The sequence below is a fragment of the Phoenix dactylifera genome, chromosome 5, assembly GCF_051530095.1.
Source record: "Phoenix dactylifera cultivar Ajwa chromosome 5, Ajwa_hap1_PhDact_Kaust_v1.1, whole genome shotgun sequence".
NCBI lineage: Eukaryota > Viridiplantae > Streptophyta > Magnoliopsida > Arecales > Arecaceae > Phoenix > Phoenix dactylifera.
The window spans coordinates 23,019,483-23,041,903 of record NC_143194.1 but is presented as its reverse complement, the minus strand read 5'-3'; the positions used below and the strand labels follow the sequence as shown (position 1 = coordinate 23,041,903).

Here is a 22,421-nt window from a genome sequence, read left to right as displayed (position 1 = left end):
AGTGTGGTCAACGGGAAAGTAATGAGATGCCTCTTGTTTGGTTGGAGTTTTCAAAGGAGAGAGAAGGGAAAGTTATATTCCCATGGGAATGTGATTCCCACATTTCGGGCTCGTTTGGTTCGCGGAAAGTATTTTTCCTCCTAGGAATATGATTCCTGGGAATCAGATTCCTAGGAAGAGGATACCTAGGAAAGTACTTTTGACATGTTTGGTTAACCATGGGAAAGTGACAAATTTCCAAAGTGCTTATGTTTGGTTGACCATCCACTTTCCTAGGAAAGTTATGTATAATTCCTATTATGCCCTTAATAAAAATTAGGTTTTTAATGCCTCTTTAATGCTTCTTTAATGCTGAAGGGTCTTTTGGGGAAAAAATAAAAAAGGAGTGATTCCCACCTCATGGGAAAGTAACTTTCCCATGTTTCTCATGGGAAAGACTTTCCCATGAAATGTGGGAATCATATTCCCATGGGAATACAACTTTCCCATCTCTCTCCTTTGAAAACTCCAACCAAACAAGAGGCATTTCATTACTTTCCCGTTGACCACACTTTCCCCCCTCCTTTTCCTGCGAACCAAACGAGCCCTTCATGGGAAAGTAACTTTCCCATGTTTCACATGGGAAAGTTACTTTCTCATGAGGCGGGAATCACTCCATTTTTACTTTTTCCCAAAAAGTCCTTTCAGCATTAAAGAAGCATTAAAGAGGCATTAAAAACCTAATTTTTATTAAGGGCATAATAGGAATTATATATAACTTTCCTAGGAAAGTGGATGGCCAACCAAACATAAGCACCTTGGAAATTTGTCACTTTCCCATAGTCAACCAAACGAACCAAAAGTACTTTCCTAGGCATCCTCTTCCTAGGAATTTGTTTCCCAGGAATCATATTCCTAGGAAGAAAAATGCTTCCCGCGAACCAAACGAGCCCTCTATGTAAGATGGAGCAAACCGAGCCATTCGAGCTCAACTAGTCCGTGAGATTTTTTTTTTCTTTCCTCATTCTTACAGATAAAGCACGAACAACTTTATAACATAGGTAATATAAAAGGCTTCAATTTATGTTGCAACTCTATCGTTTGGTTCGCGAGAAAAAAAGAAAGAAAGTGTGGTCAACGAAAAAATAAAGAGATGCCTCTTATTTGGTTGGAATTTTCAAAGAAGAGAAACGGAAAAATTGTATTTCTGTGGAAATATGATTTCCACGTTTCATGGAAAAATTTTTTTCCATAAAAAATATGAAAAAGTTACTTTTCCGTAATTTAAAAATCGAAACATTTTTTTTTTTCGAAAAGATCCTTCAAGAATCCTTATTTGATTCAAAACATTAAAGATCTAATTTTTATTAAGGATATAATAAAAATTACACACAACTTTTTCAGAAAAATGGATAGTCAACCAAACATGCCAAAAGTATTTTTTCAAACATCCTCCTTCTATAAATCTATTTTTCATGATGAAGAATGCTTCATGTGAACCAAACGAGAGTCTAGAGAATTTACGGTCATAAATATCAGTGAGTATTTCACATATATAAAGCTAAAAGAACTTTGAAAGCTGTAAAAAAATGGCAGCAAAATCAAACGAACCGGTTCCTTACCACAGGACTCTCCAAAAAGGTACCTTCCTTTCTACCGGCGTCTCCTCGCAATCCAACTGCGGCCGCCGCGCTCAAAACAACGCCAAACTCCTCATGGTTATTACAGAGCCGAAGCGTTAAAAAAGAACCAGCGGAGGTATTCGACCCGAAGGAGGGCGATGGCGAGGCAACGGCGAGAGATCCCACCTTGCTCTAAAACCTACGGCTTCCCCATCTACTGCGCCGCCTGGGTCCCCCTCGACCTGATCTCGGCTGCCGCGGAGGCGGCGGCGGAGGAGGAGGAAGAGAAGGGTGAGGAGGAGAAGGAAGACAAGGGCAAGCAGGTAGGAGGCGAAGGAAGCGAGGGAGAACCTTCTCCGTCTCAGAAAGGGGATCGGCTCCTGGTGGCGCTGGGAGGAGGCGGAGGCGAAGGCCGGAGCGGGGTTCCCAACGCCCTCGTCGTCTCCGAGTTCGATCTCGCTTCCCGATCCCTTTCCGATCAGCCGGTAAAGCCCGCTCTCTTTTAACACGAAACGCTCGATAGATTGCATCTATTCGGAAATTTGTATCGGAATTGGGAGTCTGCAGTATTTTTTAAAGCTCAAGTCTAGATTGTTTTTAACTGATCCAGGTGTTTAGGATGGGAACGGATGCTGAAGTGCCTTATAGGATGGCTGTGCACCCAGGGAGAGACGGGATTCTTTGCTCATTTCCAAAGGGTTGCAGGTCTTTTCTTAAGTCATCGGATACCAATATTTTTTCCTATTGATTTTATGGTATAAAGATGCGAGCTTTATAAATTAATGATCGATATCAGAGGTGATTTTTCGAATCAGCAATGCTGACGCTTTCGACTATTGGTTCCATACTAGAAAAGTACAGTATTGGCAATAGTTCTACGGGGACACAATCTTCTGCTCTTGCATCAATCTTTTTAAAGAGGAAGCAATTTCTGTATAAATATCTTACACTCTTTTCTGTATTTAAAGATTTTGCACGTAAGTTTTACAATGTAAGACTGTAAAATAACTTCTTTGTTCAGGTTACTAACTTTGACAGTTATGAATTATGTCCTACAGTTAGCTTTTAGATAGGTTATTATTATTTTTTTGGTTTTCTTGAACAGTTATTATGTTCATGGAGCATCTTTCATTTCCCTTACCGTGTAAGTCTGGACACGTCTTCTAAAGAAGAGATGATTAAATTGTGGACCGGAGCTCACTACTTTGGCCACTGCTTGGACTTGTGGTGTAGGACCGCTCTTGAACCGCTAGTAGCCGGGGTGGTGCCGGGTGTGACGTACTCACACGTGGGACTCGAGCCAGAGCTCAGAGGAGTAGCTGAGCCGGGCCTACGGGTGGGGAGGGTATGAGTAAAACCGGTCGGGGTGCCCAACACACGGCCATTTCTGCCCGCATCGAACATTCTCCTGGCGGGGCGGGGGCCCAGTGGGGCTGCTACGCGGGGGTGGGCTTGTCCCTTCCTCCCCCCTACCCCTTTTTCTTTAGCAAAAAAAAAAAAAAAAAAAAAAAGAGATGATTGGGTAAAAAAATGTGTTCCTTTCACTTAGCATGAATTTTTCGCCCACATTCATCATTAATGTTTTTCAGCTATAAATTATTTGTTTAAATCTGAATTTTAATTCAGAACAATTTTCCCCATTTCCAATTATCTTTTGATCCAAAATGTTTGTTTTTTAATCTTGTACATCTATGGCACTAATATGTTCTTCTTTCAGATGGACTGTATGATGTGGAGTCCTAACTCTGAAGAATCTTTCTTTTACCTATATCTTTCTTTTCCATTCTGGTGCATCTAATCTTTATCTTGTCATATTTGTATAGGTGGTTTGAATGGGATTTTCCAGAGAGCAGGGAATCCCATAAATTGGCTCTTAAATCCTCTGAAAAGAAAATGGCACCGCTGGAAGACGGTGGACTGCAGTTAGCATTAACTTTTAATGCAGAAGGTTCGACGCTTGCAACTGGTGGGGAGGTAGATGTTTTTCCTCACACTTATTTTCTTTAGTTTATGTCTTCAAAAAATTAGTTTCAGTCATTCTAGTAAGAACATAAGGTAGTGATTTGAGAAACCGAGTGATGCTCAATATTTATCATTTGGATGTTTTTTATAGTAGAGATACATTCTGAATGTTTAGTTGTTCAGATTTAAAAATTTAATTTTGTAATATATGCTTCCATATCCTGTCTAACCATTGCATGCTTCCCATAGTTTGCAACCTCTGATTGTGCAAACATCTTATCAGGCAAAGAAATAATTCGAGTTAGAGTTCAACTTCATAATTTGATCCTATGATCATTTGTTATTATATTTTTTCAATTCCTAAAATCAGTGGAAATGTTAATAAGAAAATTTCTTTTATGAGCTTGAGATCTGCTGTGAAGAAACACAAAGGACACTTTCACCAATGAAGCATGAGTATGGGATGTCATGAAGAAATTGATCAATTAAATAGAGGAAATTTGGAAAACATATGGCATCCAAGTGAGAACATGATGGTCATAAAGCAAGACTCAATTTCTGTATGGTTAGCATGCTTATAATAGAACTAAATGATGGCAGTATGTTATCTAGTTGTTCCAATGCGTGGATACATGTAGCAGTTGTAATTCTGTGTTCGTAATGAGATACCAAACTCTAAACAGTTTTAGAAGTTACAAATTCGGTAGACTGCTTTAATACTCAAGCTTCATACTAGTGCTTGTTTGCTTTCTGTTGAAGATAAAATAATCTAATGTAGATATTATAGCTAACTGTTGTCTGGCGGTCAATCACATCTCTGACCCAATCGACATGAAGTAGGCTTGAAAGGAAGAGATATGCAGAGATTAGAGAGAGACAGAACGCTACTGATTAGACCATAAAGATAACATAGTGCATGGAACATCACAGCATACTAAGCATCTCGTGAGGTGGCAACAAGTTGACTAACAATGTGCATGACATAATGTTGGGCTTAGAGTTGTTACGTCAACCGTGGTCCACAGAACTACTTGCAATGGACTTTTGCTGTTGGGATCAGGAATATGATACAAAATCTATGCAGGGAGCAACATGTATAGTGTTGCTTACAGCTTTAGTATGAAAGTGACATGGGAAAGGATAACAATGGAGGGAACAGGAGTGCAACTCAGCTATGGGATCAACAGAATACTACAGCAGTTCTTGCTTTGAGATATGTGGCAGGATATCAAAATAGACTCAGATATCCTAAGCCTTACCCAGGCAATGCTTCAAATGAAGTCCAGTAGGAGGAGAAAGGTTTTGAAAATTGAGGTAAGGACCCACACTGTTAGGCCCATATTGTTCACTATCTGGTATCGTAGATACCATAGATACCGGCCAGCACAGCTTTAAGAAGAAAGAAAAAGTTGTAAAGCACCTTTAAGCACGGTATCAAGGTGCATAGGGTCAATCGATGGCCGGTTCACCCACGGAATAGTCCCAAGGAGTTGCTGGGTACCAGAGTCTGGCTAGTATGTTACTTAAAGGTCACTATGCCTGGTGTTTGATATCCTTGAATTGGAGCAACCAAGCATCTGTTCAAATGAATTTATGATGACTCATCAATGTTGTAATTCTATTGAGAAAGTGAATTCTCTTGAGAATTGGCTATCTCCAGACCTAGAAAGCAGCAAAACTTGTTGATGTTCTTCAAATATTGACACTCGAAGGTTTCCTTGATTCGCTAGATATCATTGAGACCATATCTAATAGTCCTTGTATTATCTGTGAAAATAATGATATATGACTTTAAGAATATATATACAAATATGACAGTATCAAGAGCTCTTTGCATATATCAGCTGCCGAAATTTCATGATTGGACTTGTAAGATGCTTCTCAATCTTGGATTTAGACAATATAAATTGACATAATGGAAGAAGCCATTACTATCTTTCCTTCTAAAACACAGCAAGTCAAAAAAATTGCTGCATGTGTATCCCTAGTCATCTTTTTGGGGGCATGATGACGGACCACTGCAAGGAGAAGAAAGAAAGAGGAAGGAGAAGGAAAGGAGAAGAAAAGGAGAAGGAAGAAGAGGTTATAGAGATGCACGAAGAAAAGGTTATAGAGACACAGGAAGAAGAGAAGAGGGGAAGAAGAAGAAGAAGAAAGGAGGCTAGGGTTTATTCAATCATTCAACTCTCCTAATTCATGAGCGGGGTGGCCCTTATATAGGTCTTACATCATGAATTGACCAAATTAAACAACTAACCAAACCTGAACCCTTCAATTAATTGACTAAGTCAATTAATTGATTACATACCAAATTAAACCTTACTAACATTAGACCATGAAACCAATTGATCACACCCAAAATTGGACCTTTATAATTAGGTCTTACATTGATCAATTGATTCAATCACTTGACTCAACAGCTAACTAATGGACAAAACAACTAATTGACTCCATCATCTGAATGAGGGGTTCTGATGTCTCCATCAACTCCTTCTAAGGAAAAAAAACTCGACCCCGTCGAGTGCAAGTTTGGCCGGAAAAATTTCTACAAGCACATGAGCTTGGAGAGGAAAGAGAACGCTGTGGAAAAGGGGCCTAATGAGCCGGAGTGGAGGCAGGCCTTGAGATGGATGGGGGGCTGGGACTGTGGGTCGGCTGGATGGAGTGGGCTTATGTATTGGGCTATGAAGAAGCGGGTGAGCCTGTTGATTGGTCCGTGAGGGACTGTGAGCCTGGTGTGTGTGGGGGGGGGGGATGGGGTTGAAGGCGGGCCTGAGAAACAAGTCAGGCCCGTGGGAATGGGTGGGGGAAGGGATTGTGTTGGGTGAGTGTGAACGCAGGGCAGGGGTTGGGTGAGTGTGAACACGGGGCAAGGGTTGGGTGAGTGTGAACACGTGGTGGGGGGTGAAGTGGGTTTGGGGACAAGGGAGCTCGGTTGAGTGGTGCTTTAGTGTGAAAGGGGTTTGGTGGGGGCGGCCGGCGGTGAGGAAGAGCGGCGGTGGCGTAGGCGGTTGAGGGTGGATGGGCGAGGGAAGAAGCGCTCGGCGAGAGTGGCGGTTGGAGGAGGTGCAGCCGGCGGTGTGGAAGAGTGGTGGTGGAGTGGGGTCGGCTCAGGTGGGATCAATGCCGACACGGGCGGAGCATGGGCGGTGGCGATCTCTGGGCAATGGCTCAGCCGGTGAAGCTCCGGTGGCGACACGGCAAGGCGGAGGCCGCAGGCGGTGCAGTGGTGAAGGGCGAGGCAGCGGCTGCGGCCTGGTGCGGCGGCAACGGGCAGCAGCATCGACTCGGGCACCGGCGGCTTGGGCGGTTGACGAAGGAGCCCCTTGAAGGAGGCGGCGCTACAGAGGAGGAGGAGCTCGTGGAGGACGCGCTCGGGGAAGGAGGCGGTGCTCGGCGGAGAAGACGGGAAGATGAACAAGTATGTATTTTTTTTGCTTTTTTTTTTTCACTGGCACGTGCGGTCACATGCGATTTTTTTTCTCTTTTTTTTCAACTCAAATCCGGGTTGGATTCGGGTTAACAAGTTTGAAGGTTAACGGGTTCGGCACTTACCCGTTGACCTGCTCTACTTCAACCTCTCGACGGGTTCGAGAGGATGCTTCGAGCACTGCGGCGGCGGTTGCAGTCCGTGATCCGTGATCCGTGGACTGGGGCGACGGGGCGGCGTGGCGAGGGGCGGCCAGTCCCGGTAGCTGGCTGCTTTTGTCCGGGCGGTGCGGTGGTCAGCCGCGAGATGTGGCAGGGCTTCCATGGACCGCAACGAACTCCGGCAGCGGACCCAAGGAAGACGGTGCTCTATGGCGGAGGCAACAGTGGGCACGGGCGCAACGACGGTTGGAGGGAGTACCGGTGAGGGGTGTTCCCCCTTTTTTTTTCGTGTGAGACCCGAGAGAGAGGAGATAGGAGAGGGAGACGGAGGCGGCAGTGAATCAAAGGGTGGCGGCGGCAATGTGAGGCTGAGGCGGCGGTGGGTGTGGGCGCGGTGACGAGGGGTGGAAGTGGTGGCCGCGGGCTTAGCGGCCGGTGGGAGTGGCTCTGATGAATAGATGGCGACAATGGCTCTAACGAGGAACTGATGAAGGGGAGCATGGGAGAGATGGCGACGGTGGCTCTAATGAGGAACTGATGAAGGGGAGCGTGGGAGAGAAAGGCTTAGGGCTGGCGGGGTGCTGGCACAGACGGGAGGGAACGAACTAGGGTCTTCTCCTTTGGAAACAGATGAAGGGTTTTTTCCCTTTTTCCTGGTGAAAATAAAGAGGGAGGGAGAGAAAAGAACTGGATCGTGGCTTTCGCAGCAGGGGCAAAGCCGAGGCTCTGATACCAAGCTGATGACGGACCACTGCAGGGAGAAGAGAGAAAGAGGAAGGAGAAGGAAAGGAGAAGAAAGAAGAGGTTATAGAGATGCAGGAAGAAGAGAAGAGGGGAGGAAGAAGAAGAAGAAAAGAGGCTAGGGTTTATTCAATCATTCAACTCTCCTAATTCATGAGCGTGGTGGCCCTTATATAGGTCTTACATCATGAATTGAGCAAGTCAAACAACTAACCAAACTTGGACCCTTCAATTAATTGACTAAGTCAATTAATTGATTACATACCAAATTAAACCTTACTAAGATTAGACCATTAAACCAATTGATCACACCCAAAATTGGACCTTTATAATTAGGTCTTACATTGATCAATTTATTCAATCACTTGACTCAACAGCTAACCAAACTGACTCAACCAAAGTAAAAACTAACCAAACTGACTCGACCAATAACAAAAGCAACTAATTGACTCCATCATCTGAATGAGGGGCTCTGATGCCCCCATCAGAGCAAATATTTGACATTGAACAACAGAACTTGTAGTGCATGCTATGTTCACATAACTTTTCCTAATCTCATCATTAGGTTCCTTTAAATATTAGGCACGCACACACACTATGTTTTCTCTCCAAGTAAAGAAATTTTAGCCCTTAGCACTAATATGCTCAAAACCTTGTCCTATTGACTATCTCTGTCTTTGCCTTGAGTAATTAGTTTTATTAGCTGTTTAGAAAGAACTTCATTAGAATATATGGGCTCAATTATTCATCTTGTATGTCACTTCAGGTGATATGATGGTTAATCAATAATGCTTTATGGATGCTGGATTTTGGCCAATTCAGATGTTAAACCACAAGTCAATAATCATCTTCATTTAGATTTACAAGCTCTAGGAACTTGTAAAATTGCTCTACGCAATCAACCTCAAAGCGAGTTTCCTTTTTTCCCCATTTAGATAGTCAAAAGGAACTTTTTGTATGGTTTATGAGAAGTGAGAATAACCTGATGCTAAAACTTAATGGAATTTCTTTTCTTTTATTTTTCCCTATGTCTTAATTTTTTGACCAGTCTCCTTCCATGGCTGTGGATTAGTTTTGTAATCGAAAATTACAGCATTTGCTTACGTAGGGGATCACACCCGCCATCGTACCCCCCCCCCCCCCCCCCCCCCCCCACCCCCACAAAACCCACCCAAAGAAAAAAAAAACCTTAAGAATAGATGTTTAACGTTGCTCTGAGGGCACAGTTTCTAGTAGGATTAAACTTAGAACATTACTTGAATGCTTCTATTCATATTTTTAAGAGTTCTCGCTCAATGTTCTATGCACATTGATCATCCGTAACAATTTCCAGAAGTCCAGTATTGCTGGATAAGTTGATTTCCATGGTTACATCTCTGAGACTAGCCGATAAACTTCTCTGCAAGAAGAAAATGGAAACCCTTGTGGATGTCTACTCAGCATTTGTCAAATACTTGATTGGACTGATGATTTTTTTTTTTCACTCCGTTGTATATGTTGCCGTTGACTGCAGATAATCTGGGAGTATGTCAACACAGAGAGATATCCAATCTATCTTCAGGCTCACAAGCTCTGACACTACCTTGATGCATGCTAGGTGCGAAAATGGGGTTTTCCTTAATAGAATTATTCTGGCAGCGATTCAGTAGGATTTGGAACAAATCACAACCTAGGGAAAGATCCTGCTTTCATAAGGCCTGCAACATTTAGAAGTGGAGAACCACAAGAAAATGCCTTTACTTTCATTTCATTTCACAATATATCAAGGGAATGCCTTTAGAATTTATAAGAGATGTTTGCGTATTAAACTCATGGGACACTGAAGATGCATTGGAATGTGCACTCCATTGAATTCCAAAAGCCATACTGAAATGAGAAGTCAGGTATTTATGTAAAGAAGTGGTCATTTTTCAGGAAGTATAATGAAGTTGTAAATGTGCTTGGGTAAATTTTTTTCCATCATAATAAAATGGAATAACTAAAAGATCTATAAATGGATGAGCTTATGAGATAAATTGGTGGGTTATTTGTGTCTTACATGCATGAGTTGAACTAAGTTGCTGGTTAGGTGTCCTTGCCTGCCAAGTGGTTGTTCATGCTTTAAGGCTGTTCATTCTTCTGCCCTCAATTCCTTGGGTACTAGCATGTCATAAAAGGTTTATATCATGCTGAGAGGCGTCCATAAACATTCTTCAGTTTTGATGGAATATACCTTGATGCATGTAACCATCCCCACATAGACAGGATAAGGCAAGTTGATGAAGCTAAGTATGAGTTGATGGCCAGTCTCCTGAGGATATCTGGGATGGAAAATTCAATGGGTCATAGCTCATCATATGGACAATGCTTTCATTGATTACCTTGCCAGAGTAGGTTGGTTGAGGATATTTATCAAGTATCTATGTCTTTGGTGTTATCTTTTGGCTTTTCTTTAAGTTTGAATTGTTATTGTTTACTAATATTAGGAGGAATATTTTGTTATTTGGATTTTTGCTGCTGCAAGAACATAGTTCTGCTAGATTGCCCCCAAATTAGCTAATTTTGCATATGTCTTCCTTTCATTAGCTACACATGGGCTTATATTACATTTCTAATTTATCAGTTGGCATATTCCTATGAGAATACTGCCATATTAACAAATGTGGAAGGTTTATCACAGCTTTCATTTAGTTACATTTCTGTCTGATACCTTACATTCTTTTGTCAATTGTCTCAAGATTTCTTGGAATCTCTCCTGTTAGCTTCCTCTTGGATACTGCTGTTATTTTATTGCTCCTAAGTCCTACCTTTCTTTTTCGCACCAATTGTACAGCTTTCTATTTCTACTAGGTTATTTGCTCTAGAAGTGATGATGATAATGTAATTTAGATCATTTTAGGTAAATATTTATGCCTTCTAAATTATTATTACTTAGTGTTTTCTATTCTGTTAGATATATGTCTACTGGGTATGCGTGATCTGAAATCTTCAGATATCCTTGTTCTACTCTTCTTAATTCATGATGATATATGTCTTCAGCATTATTGCTTTCTTGCATGTAGGATGGGCATTTGAGGGTCTTCAAGTGGCCAAGTATGGAAAGTATTCTTGATCAAACTGGTGCTCATACGATTGTGAAGGATTTGCATTTCAGGTCAATAGAAGGATGTTTATATAAACAAGATTCTTCGTACTTAAATTGCATTTTTGTATTTGTGCACTTGCACTACAGAATTGGGTTTGTCTCATATGGAATCATTTATATCACCTGCTTGGTAATGCTTTGCAGCCTTGATGGAAAGTTTCTTGTGTCATTGGGAAGTAGTGGCCCTTGCAGGATTTGGGATCTGACATCATCAACAGCTATAGCCAGTCTGCCAAGGGAAGATGTAAGCAATCTTTTCAGCGACTTTCTCAAGTACCTGAACTAGTTTCATGATTATATGGACTTATAAACTATACATGTTTCCAGGGTGAAGTTTTTGGCTTCTGCAGGTTTTCTCAAAGCACTGATAATAATCAGATGCTATTTGTTACTGCAATGCATGGTGATGTTTCAGAGTCAAACGACAAATTTGCCTTGATTCTTCTTGTTTATTTGTTCCAATGTTTAACAGGATCGAGCAGTACTATCTTTAATTTGCAGGTGACCAAGGAAAGATAGTGTCTTGGAATACTCTTTCATGGAAGAGAATGGGGGCAAAGAAGGTAGTCCGTGACCCAATTTCTGCATTCAATGTAGCAACTGATGGTAAACTCCTTGCAGTGTAAGTAATTCATTTAAACCTCAGCACCATTAAACTAATATTCCATCTAGTCTATATGATTGTATGGCCCCTCTATTTTCTTGATTGTTCTGTTTGCTTTTTTCTACTGCTTTTTAGGATGGGTCTGCAATTGCTGATATGTGTTCATGGATTGGAAGCAAAGAAAGCATGTCCCATTTTACCTGGAGTCTAAAATTTGTAACACGTGGATAGATTTTTATTACAATCTTTTTGTGCAATTCATCATGTGACCTGTAAGCTTGTGCGTGTTTATTACAGTCATCATATGACTTGAGTCACTTGAGATACCAGGTGGGTTGCAGTCAGTTTCAAGTCATCCAGTCATTATATTGAATAGTTCTTCAACGCTACACTAGGTTAGGAGAGTTTCAATTCCATGCAAATTATAATGGTTTCTATACCTAGGTTGCAAACTACAAGAATGATGCAAAAATTGTCTCCTACCTTTGCAGAAGCTGGTTCCTTGATCAGGAACTAAGTAATGACCAGATGTTATTGTTCAAATAAGCTCTCTTTGGCAATTTTGATTATTCTGTAGATGTGCCAAGACCATATCATTGCTTTACAACATCCACACCTGAGAGCCCAACATTATGGCTGTCATTATTGTCATCCTTGGGACTCCAATACGCGTCTCATTGTGTAATAGAATAGGGTAAAGATGTCATTTAAGGGCTTTCATGTGTGACTGACCAAAGGTTTTATTGCAATCAAAGATGCAAAAATGCACATTACCACTTCGAAATTTTGTTGACTTTGTAACTTGAAGGAAAAAGTCCCTCTTTGGCAAGGACGGCAAACTGCTGATTGTTTATTCTTTTTTCTTTTCTTTTTTTTGGTCATTTTCCCGCTCAAATGATCTCATTTACCCTGTCATTTTGCAGTGGTACTGTAGAAGGAAACATCATAATCCTAAACTCAGATATGCAGGTGCATACTATAGTTAAAAAAGCGCACCTTGGCCTCGTTACAGCACTAGTATTCTCCCAAGATTCAAGGTTACTGTCCAGACTTATACTTCATAATTAAATTTGTTATTTCAAAACTAAGAGTTGCATAACTGGCCTCAGATCCATAATTAGCCAGCCGAAGATGTAAATTAAGATATTGTTCATGTGCACAGGGCCTTGATGTCTGCATCCTTCGATTCAACTGCACGAGTGACGCTTATTGAAAGCAGAAAGAGTAATGGTATATTATCATTTTATATTTTGGTTTCATTGCATGCTTTCCATTTCTTTTTATAGTTATATTTTGAATGTGTTATTGTCGTTTCAACAGGGTTGAGCATGTTGCTCATTGTCTTTGTTGTTATACTGGCAATTCTGGTATATTTGATGAAGTGGAAGGGGGTCCTTTGAGGAATTCTGACGTACGTGAAAGGGAGATTTTGAATTCGAATTATCCCTGGAGTAGGAGTGAGCTAGAAAGACCAGCCAAAAGAAAAACTTTATATGATGGCTTGGTTATTGTCAAAGAAAAATAAAAAAAGGGATTTTGGGGTTCGTTGCATTATGTAAACAGCCTGCTTGTTTCGTCATGATTCGGAATGTTTCTGCTCATCTTTTCGTTCTTTAACAATGGCCTCGCTTTACCTGTTCTATACCATCTGAAATTTTTATGAGAGACTAAAGCTGGTGTTCTCAATATTTTTGCAAAGAAATTATTAACAACGGGTATATTACTCTTTTATTTAAGGTTGCACGAGATTTTGGAGAACATGGCATCTCCTTTTATGGGTCGACAGAGGATGTGGTGCAACCGCATGTGTTATAGATTTCAGTCCAAATCTTCTAGCTAAGTACCTTTTACTTTATTATTGCGCGCTAAATTTAGTAGCAATAATGATGACTTTTCCTGGCCTATTTTATGGCACCTGTCATCGGGTAATTCAGATATATGTGCATGCAAAATTGATAAAATTAAAACTTGCTTCAACAATGGACCCTAATCGAAAAAAAAAATATCTAGATTCCTAATAACCTTCGCACTAATTTTGACGCCCAAGCTAGGAAAATATCATATTAGTATGCTGAAATATTGTTTCTCCAGCAAAGAAAAAAAATCCAATTTCCATTTCATCTCTTGACGTCATTGGTTTTCCCTGTTACTCTTTCCTTCATCAGATTTAACAAGAACCTTGAAGAGAATCCCATCCATAAGGCGTGCCTGTATAATAAATAATTGAGCACCCAAAATCTAATATCCATTTGACGAATCATATGGTTGATAAAAAGAAAATGATACATGCACTAGCCACCAGGAAATATGTATAATAATAATGCATTAAGGGGATTTCATTTGTTCATCATTCAAGGACAACTAGTTCCTTCCCCTGCGAAGTATACACGCGCACACGGAGGATCAGGCATATATCCACACGCAAGTCTCCATTATTTAGCTGTTTACTTGTTTACAGTGTCCTAACATGCAGTCTCCATTACTATAACTGCAGTGCACTTAAAAAGATCTTCACAGATTTGCACCGCATCTCTCAACCTTGGGTCAATTTTCTCTAGTACTGTTCTTGATCCATTCAAGGTACTTGAGGTTGCCACCAGTGATGGGCAAAGCAATCACTTCAGGAACCCTGTAAATGTTAATTTATAAAGATTAGGCATCCAGCTTGCGTGCAATCTGCACTGTTATCATCAGAATGCAACAAATCTATGTGCCACTACAGTTGATGCATATTAGTAGCATGGTCTAAGAGACCCTTGATCCCACAGTGCCCAGAGTAAGGAATGGAGCTTAGCTTACTCGTATTCATGGTTGGCTTTAACATGGTCTGTCAAGGCATTCAGAAGGGATTCCCTTGTCTTGATTATGAGTAATTCCTCAGAATCTATTTGAACCTGAAAAATAAATGTTATGGTAGATAAGTTAAACAAGCCAGTCGATGAAAGTATTCAGGACTGTTATTTACCTAATATTTTTCTTTTGTTGGTAAAAACGTGAGGCGTCAAATGGATACATCAGAAGTATGGAAGCATTATGTTGGTTCCTTGAAGTTAGGACATCTAACAGTTAATATGGGCTACAATTGACAATTTTTTCTATGGTGCAGCATCTATATACAGACAATGTCTGGATTTGATGCTGAATGAGTATAAAAAACTTGTGGGTGTAGGGGCACATGGACTTACTAGCGTCAAGTACCTTTTGGATTAACTGGCAAATTGATGGTGCTCAAAAATCGATAATTTTCAAATGGAATAAAGTTTCATTTCAAGTGTTGGAACTCTACCTTACCATCCCACCAATAAACAGACTCAATGCCTGAAATTGCAAAACATATACATAATTAGGAAATGTATGCAAAACATATCTTGATAGTAAGCAGAAGATGGTCTCTAAAATTACAAAAAAAAAGAAGAAAGTCTTTCAACTAGCATTTGCCATCATCTATTAAAATTGTAACTCGAGATTTTCAGGGCCCAGCACAGATCGATGGAATTTTTCTGCTCAACAAACGAACCATCAAAACATCTGGCAGTAACACGATATCCCAACAGATGTTTATAACTGCACTCAGAATCTTACGATATCAAAAACAAAAAAAAAGCACACTATTTTCTCTATCCAGTAGCTAGATAAGGCTACAATTTGACTAGGTCAGGACAAATAAACTGTGTACTTCATTTGATGTTACAAAAAAGTTCAAGATTAGAACCACTATCAGAACGTAATTGCAAAATGATACCTTGAAGTCTGATACATGCTACTTTGTCAGAATTGTTTAATTGGCACCTCAAATTGTTCTTTTTTTCCATTTGGATAAGTGGTAATAACATGACATTCCTTCCCTTGATGTTGAGAGAGTCTTGAGTAGAACACTATTGAATAATCAAGAAGATAAGGCACAATTCTATGGTACTAAAAAGGGTTTGGCAGCCTCTTTACTAAGCATTGGAAGCCCTAGTGAGATTTGGCATGAAAAGAGCTTCATCTGTGACAGTTGCCTTATCAACATTTGGTTTTTAACTCCTTAGCTTCATTTGTGACAGTTATCTTATCAACATTTGGTTTTTAACTCCTTAGTAACAACAAACTAACAAGAAGAACAGAAAGAACCAACACCTACGTCGAAGAACTTTGATTGCACAGAAACCTTCCTTAATTTTGGTGTTATTTAGCATATTGGTTCATAAGGATGATTTCACAGTTTGGTGTTATTTAGCATATTGGTTCATAAGGATGATTTCACAGTTTAAACTTAGGCAAAAACTTGCCTGAGGAAAGGATTGCCTAAACCAGCAGATTGATCGATGGTTGATGAGAAAAGTGATGCTGGAATACCGAAAAGCTATTAAGGGTATGGCCATATAAATCTCCAAAAAATTTACAGGGCATTGATGTCGATTCTCATGACCCTGATGGGTATCTAAACAATGAGAAAGTTTGGTGGTGCAACTACAATTTAGGACTCTCCCAAGGATTTAGTTCTTTCATGGGTAAGTTGAGTATAAAGGCCATTGCTTGGTGCAACGGTTAAAGGCTTGGGCTAACTTGTGCAATGATGCAAGTTCAAGTCCTGGGGCAGCCACTCTGTGCACAAAAAAAAAAAAAAAACAAAAAAAAAAACAAAGTTTAGATCTGTCCCCGATACACCCCTCCCAGGTCCCCAAATTGCCGGGACCATATCTAGATAATGATCTTATGGGTAAGTTCAGTACGTCAAAAGACATGTGACCTGTGTCCCTGCTCGAGCACAATGCACCCATTTAATTACCACACCTAGAGAAAGACATATGAATGGACTACTAGATACAGAGATTCATAGAGAAATCAAAAACTTCAAGTAGAAATTAAGCTATATGCAAAATAGATTTGGTGCAGATGCTACTATAAAATGGAGGGCAAAATGGATTTGGGGTGCTATCACGTTGAGTTTTGGGTTGGAATTGGTACCTCCAACCCAGTGCCTAAACCCATCAAGGGTTGAAATCTAACTTTTAATCCAAACTTCCAATGATGGCAGCCAGTTATTCAAGGTGTGAGGAAGCAGGGGCCAATGGGTGCAAGAAGATAGTAGCAGCAGAATCAATGGTCAAAGCCTCAAAAGCGGAATGTTTGGTGTCCAGGCTTGAGGACCAATGGCAGGAAACAGTAATGGCAAACAGAGTTGGTGGCAGGCTTAACAAGACAATCAAAGCCTCAAAATGATGCAAGTGGAGGGTAAGGCCTGATGATTATAGAAGCCAGGAAGCAAAGAATAGAGGAATTCATGTTCAGGGATTTGACATTCTCTAAATAGGAAGCCAAAGAGGAGTCACAGTGTACAACCATAAAAACATTCTATACATACTCCCTTGAATGCCCTTAAACATTACCAATAAGGACATTAGATTACAAAATACCTAACAATGTGCAATAAAAAAAAGGGTAATGTTATAAAAGTTTAATTGTATTGCATAAAATACATAGAATAAAAGCAGCAAGACCAGGCAAGTCTAGGTCTTGTCTTCACAGCTTTCATAGTGTAGGGCCAGATCCTACTAGTTCTTAGGACCAGGCCAAGTTAGGTAGGGTCCAGGACGAGTATATTCCTAACTAAGGCAGACATAAGCTTGAAATCTCTTATTTAACCATGAATATTTGGGTCTGGATCAGGTCCAGGTTCGTCGATCTTTGCAGTAGCCCTGAAATGGGAGGATTGGACTAGACCAGTAGATAGGTGAAGTGGAGAAAGAACTTAATGAAGGCAGCCTGGGAAGGTGGGGAGGGGGAAGGCAGAAAAGGATGGGTGCTATTATATTACTGCTGGACTTTTTGGTGACCACAAAGCATATTGCATAAGTATAGAGAAGGGCAAAAGAAACAAAGGGTTCTCCATGGTGAAATGAGACATGGTAGTATGAAGTCAAGATGTCTTAGTACTTGTTAGACTAGATTTTGTAAATGTTATGAAAAGAATTCAGTTATACCCGTTTTTTTATCTCACTTCCTCAAATGTCAACACCAATCCAAAACCATGAATCTTAATCACTTTAACCACCATGAACCCAATGGATTCATCCTATTGTAGGAAAGTATCCAATTGGATTCATCCTATTGCAGGAAAGTTTGTCTTTGTATATGCATGTCTATGAGAATTAATTAAAATTTTGATTCATGCAAAATGAAAGTGGTCCTACTAAATATAAGATACATGAAGTTTTCATTTCAATTCAGCTCTCTCTCTCTCTCTCTCTCTCTCACACACACACACACACATGTGCACATCCACGCACAACCAAGGAATCTTCAATTTAGATGCTACTTATTCCTAAAATTTTACCAAATATTCTATCAACAAAATACTATTATAAAGAACTACTTTATATTGCTATTTAATGCCATTGTGTTTGCACAAACATGTGACATCAAAAACTGTAAAGTGATCTGGAAATCTACTATATATACTAAACCTACAGGACAAGCACAAATCAGATTAAGTACCAATATATTCATAACTCAAAATAATAGGTCAGGTAGTGGGACATAAAGCCTCCAGCATACACGACTCGTTTATATAATAAAGAACTACTTTATATTGCTATTTAATGCCATTGTGTTTGCACAAATATGTGATATCAAAATTTGCAAAGTGATCTGGAAACCTACCACATATACTAAACCTACAAGACATGCATAAATCAGATTAAGTACCAATATATTCATAACTCAAAATAAAATTAGGTCAGAGAGTTGTTAGAGATAAAGCCTTGATGTATATTGCTTCTAGTGTATATAATAAAGAATACTTTATATTGCTATCTAATGCCATTTTGTTTGCACAAATATGTTACATCAAAATCTGTAAAGTGATCTCGAAATCAATTACATATTCTCAACCTATGCAACATGCATAAATCAGATTAAGTACCCATATATTTATAACTCAAAATAAATTAGGTCAGGAAGTTTGTTACTACTGGTGTATATAATTTAAGGATGAGGTGCATGCCTGGGACTCGATTCACACATGCTGCAAGCTGTTCCTTAATGATGCTCTCAGCAAGCTTCTTGCCTACATTCAAACAAATAAAACATGAGGGAACAAATCATGCCACATCCCCATAAGGTTATGTTGATTAAACTGAGACACTGATCCTGTTTGGAAATGAGAAGGATAGATCTGCAGTTCCTCTATATGGCAAGAACCACCAAAATCAAGAGGGGGGAGAGAGAGAGAGAGAGAGGTGCACCTTTCAAATATGAGGGAATCATGTCTACCAAGATGAATGATTGTGTGTATACGACACAAAGATAAAAAGGTGTTATACAAGCACTTGCAAAACTTATGCATTTGTTAGGAGTGACAAAAATAAAATAATCTGATATGCTTGATGGGCAATTCACCCCAATAAGCAAAGTTATATAGTGGTCAAATCATGACTTATTTCACATGCGGGGGCATGATAAATGAGAGACAAGTAAACAAAGACATATTCAATTTAATGTTCGACAATCCTACTTGCTGCTGGTTCATATGATAAATAGCCAATATATAAAATAATAAGTAAAATGATTTCTGCAAGTCAACTGAAATAACATCATCTTAAAATCATCATACTCTTCTTACATCAAAGTCTTTTTTGTCTTCCCACTTTCTTCTCAGACAAAATTTTATCACAACTTCCTTCTTGCCCCTAATTTTATGCTCTAATAGTACCTCCTAAGCATTTTCTTGCACATTCATTCCAAATGAAATTTCTCCCATATGACACCACATATGAGTTAGTCATATCAAAGAATATGAATGCCAAAATTGGTTCTCCTAAATATGCATATTCTTGATAACTGATAAGTATAGGATACACATACAAAATAATAAGACAACCATGTTTATATGAATTCCTTGCCTCCTTGATCTCCACCATCAAACGTTTCAACGTCGTTCCTATCGAGATTCCTATTGAATTTTTTTCTCATCATTCCTAAATTCACGTAAGTGTTTCTTCATAATCACATCCTAGAAGCCGTAGGTTCTGTTTGTTTGCCAAGAAAATAAAATAAAGGAAAAGTACACCGAAAGGAGAAAAGAAATGAAAACTTGCACTTTCCAAAATTCATTTGAACTAAGAAAATTGCGAAGAGAGTGTCACAGAAATGATTGAGATATAGTTGAGTTACAATAATCTGCTTGTCTTTTTGTTAGTTTCTCTCACAACACTACCTTTTTGATAATAATGATGTTATGTCTGTCGGATAAATTTTCAGTCCTTTACTTTCTTCTTATTTTTCTTGGCCTTCTTCTTTTTGTTGCCAAACTGCAGAGAAAAAGATTGCCCTTAACTTTCTTTTCTTGTACTGTTTTAGCAATTAAAGTGGTTCTTAACAAGTTAACATTGCAACCACCTTGTCATGGATTTCTACTCTATGTAGTTTTAATAAGATCCATAATTCAATTTACAGTCTTGAAAAGACACCTCAAGCATCATAGGCCTCTTTTTTGGTTTTATCCCATCCAACAAAACTTACAGAGTTTGTTTGTAATTTATATTTGTCAGTAAGTCTGCCAAGCTTCTTCCTGCATCAAATTTTTTATTTCAATAAATCGCAAACCAGGTAGAGAATCCACCTCTGCCTTTTCCTTCTTGTTTCTTTTTGCTCCAGTTTATTCATCACAAACACATTCATGGAGCACATAGAGGGACAGCAAATTGGAGCAATGGCATATAAAAAACTATAACCTTCTCTAGGCTGTTGCTTCCTCTTATTTTTAGTAGCATTAGGTCCAATTTCCTTATATTATAATTAAATAAAAGAAACAAACTATGCCATTGAAGTGGCCCTGGCTAATATGCATAAACAATTGTATCATCGCTTGATCTTGAATTCCTACATATCTTTTATTGCAGCATGTATGCATATTAGAAACTAAAACCATATAGACAGGCCTGCTTCTTTGTTTGGATCAGTAACATAAACAACAATAGCATATTAGAAAGTAAAACCATATAGACAGACCTGCTTGTTTGTTTGGAACAGTAACATAAACAACAATAGCAGGTACTGTGGTAGATGCAGCCTCCATTCGTGTAGCGTGAAGATTTCTTGCAGTTGTTTGACTAACAAATTTTGACCTGCATGGTTTGTGTTTATAGTAGATAACCATCAGTTAAAGCAGGTAATAAATTTATGTAAATACTAAGTGGCAATTTGCAATACATAATAAGAAAAGAACATACATATTAAATATTCGGATTAATAAAATGACAGTTAGGCAGTGTAAGAAAACAAACAGAAAGAGAAGATGGAGGCAATGTATCTAGTCTACATTCAAACAGATAGTTTTATTGTAGGAAATCAGAAAGGATATACAAAAAGAGATCCAATACATTTCAACCTTTCTCATGAGTTGCCAATTTTTATTGGCAAATGGAGAAGGCAGCACCCAGCTAAAAGGTGGAATTTGCATAATGCTGGCAAAGAAACCCAAGCCAAAGTTATTGTCGGCACACAACATGCATTGCCATCAAAAAAACACTCTTGTACTGGACATTTTATCAGCTTAGTTGTTATCTTTTAAAATCTTTCTCCCACATTGAGATTCAACCATCTAACGGAAGTTTCAAAAAGATTGATATCCCTACTGTACGATCCCAATCACAGTCAAATGATCGCACACACTTTTTAAGAAACATTACATCAGAAATCTATAGACATTGAAAAAAATCCTCTTCAGCACTTTCAAGAGCTCAAAATCAGCCTCGGTAGATTCAGTATGTTCATTCCATAAACTGCAAATGGTCAAGGCATCAAGTTCAAGATTAGAGCATTCCAAAACCCCGTTGAAGGGTTAACTAATGTAAAGAAAGAGCAGTTTCCTCCAATTATCTTGAACGATCACTCCAAGCTGATAACCCACAAGATTGGAACAATTAAATCAAAGTAATGTACAGGATCAAGATCATCAATTAGTATAATGGGCCAAAGAAAAGTTCACATTTTTACGCGAAATTCTCGTCATTTTTCACGGATTTCGCAGAAACTCCGTGAGAAAACGAGAAATTCAACATTCCACAATCAATAATAAGAGAGATAAAAGCAAAAAAAAAATCTCTTATCGATTCGGAAGCCGCAAGCTATCAAGAAGTCATCTATGAGGGAAAGGGTGCTTCACCGGAGGAAAGGGAAGAAGCGGCGGTGGGACTGAGCACACCCCGTCCTGTAGGCGAGCGCGGCGACGGTGCCGACGCTCAGCACCCAAAGCGCTCCGACCAAGGAAGCGCGGCGGCGGAGCACCGGGACGGCGCAGGGCCGGTGAAGATAGGGAGGGGAAGAGATCGGGAAGGCTCTAGAAAGGCTCGGGAGTGCCATCTGTTTTACTCTCCCAGCGGAATATATACTAGAAACTTCGATCATGGGTAGAAAGATGCCTTTGGGTCATGGATCTTATAATTCTCAACTCACTGGCTCACTCTTGTCAGCTATTGGGCTATTTGCGTCGTGAGAAAGGTCGATGAGTGTTGCAGTCTAGTGCTGCTTGGGAAAAATTTTGCTATAAATTCTGCGGACTACCGGTGGTGTGGGCGAGTGCCACCCCCCGATTCGAGCCATGGTCTGCGACGAATGGTCTTTTGAACCGTAGATGTTTAAAAAAAACCAACGAGGCTGCAGACTGGATAGCCTCGTACATGGCCAACTACTTTAGAGACACCCTATGAGTTAGGGAGAGTAATGCCCTCCAAGATATGTTGTATTTTGACCTTTTTAGATGTATGTGTACTACATCTGTATGAATCATCCATTTCAGCAAAAAAAAAGTCTT

At 39.6% G+C, this 22,421-nt stretch overlaps 2 protein-coding genes across 3 annotated transcripts; one reads left to right on the top strand and one right to left on the bottom strand.

Annotated features, from left to right (window-relative positions):
- The first annotated feature begins 1,566 nt into the window (after positions 1-1,566).
- Positions 1,567-13,295, top strand: LOC103710997 (SEC12-like protein 2). Of its 2 annotated transcripts, XR_015987153.1 has the most exons (11): positions 1,567-2,086; positions 2,212-2,306; positions 3,425-3,575; positions 10,937-11,028; positions 11,164-11,263; positions 11,347-11,422; positions 11,521-11,641; positions 11,759-11,953; positions 12,547-12,660; positions 12,786-12,853; positions 12,944-13,295. XR_015987153.1 is itself a non-coding variant. In XM_008796956.4 (10 exons), the coding sequence occupies exons 1-10, from the start codon at positions 1,760-1,762 to the stop codon at positions 13,021-13,023; spliced, it is 1,224 nt and encodes a 407-aa protein (XP_008795178.1). In that variant the 5' UTR covers positions 1,567-1,759; the 3' UTR covers positions 13,024-13,295. The 2 variants fall into 2 exon arrangements, 1 of the variants encoding a protein (XP_008795178.1); XM_008796956.4 differs by lacking the exon at positions 11,759-11,953.
- A 634-nt stretch (positions 13,296-13,929) lies between these two features.
- Positions 13,930-22,090, bottom strand: LOC103710998 (protein CutA 1, chloroplastic-like). The gene is made up of 6 exons (XM_008796958.5): positions 21,774-22,090; positions 20,618-20,733; positions 18,612-18,674; positions 14,910-14,941; positions 14,423-14,517; positions 13,930-14,252 (listed from the first exon to the last, which is right to left on the bottom strand). Exons 1-6 carry the CDS (start codon positions 22,013-22,015, stop codon positions 14,168-14,170), a joined length of 633 nt encoding a protein of 210 aa, XP_008795180.1. The 5' UTR covers positions 22,016-22,090; the 3' UTR covers positions 13,930-14,167.
- Between the last annotated feature and the right edge of the window lie 331 nt (positions 22,091-22,421).

Excerpts from the sequence above, each read along its gene's own strand:
- LOC103710997 (XM_008796956.4), top strand. The coding sequence starts at position 1,760 with ATGGCGAGGCAACGGCGAGAGATCCCACCTTGCTCTAAAACCTACGGC. Across the intron at positions 11,423-11,520 it reads ATTTGTTACTGCAATGCATG|GTGACCAAGGAAAGATAGTG; the intron begins GTGATGTTTCAG and ends TTTAATTTGCAG. Across the intron at positions 12,661-12,785 it reads GTATTCTCCCAAGATTCAAG|GGCCTTGATGTCTGCATCCT; the intron begins GTTACTGTCCAG and ends TCATGTGCACAG.
- LOC103710998 (XM_008796958.5), bottom strand. The coding sequence starts at position 22,015 with ATGATCGAAGTTTCTAGTATATATTCCGCTGGGAGAGTAAAACAGATG. Across the intron at positions 20,734-21,773 it reads CGCTTCTTCCCTTTCCTCCG|GTCAAAATTTGTTAGTCAAA; the intron begins GTGAAGCACCCT and ends CAAACCATGCAG. Across the intron at positions 18,675-20,617 it reads TGTTCCAAACAAACAAGCAG|GCAAGAAGCTTGCTGAGAGC; the intron begins GTCTGTCTATAT and ends GTTTGAATGTAG.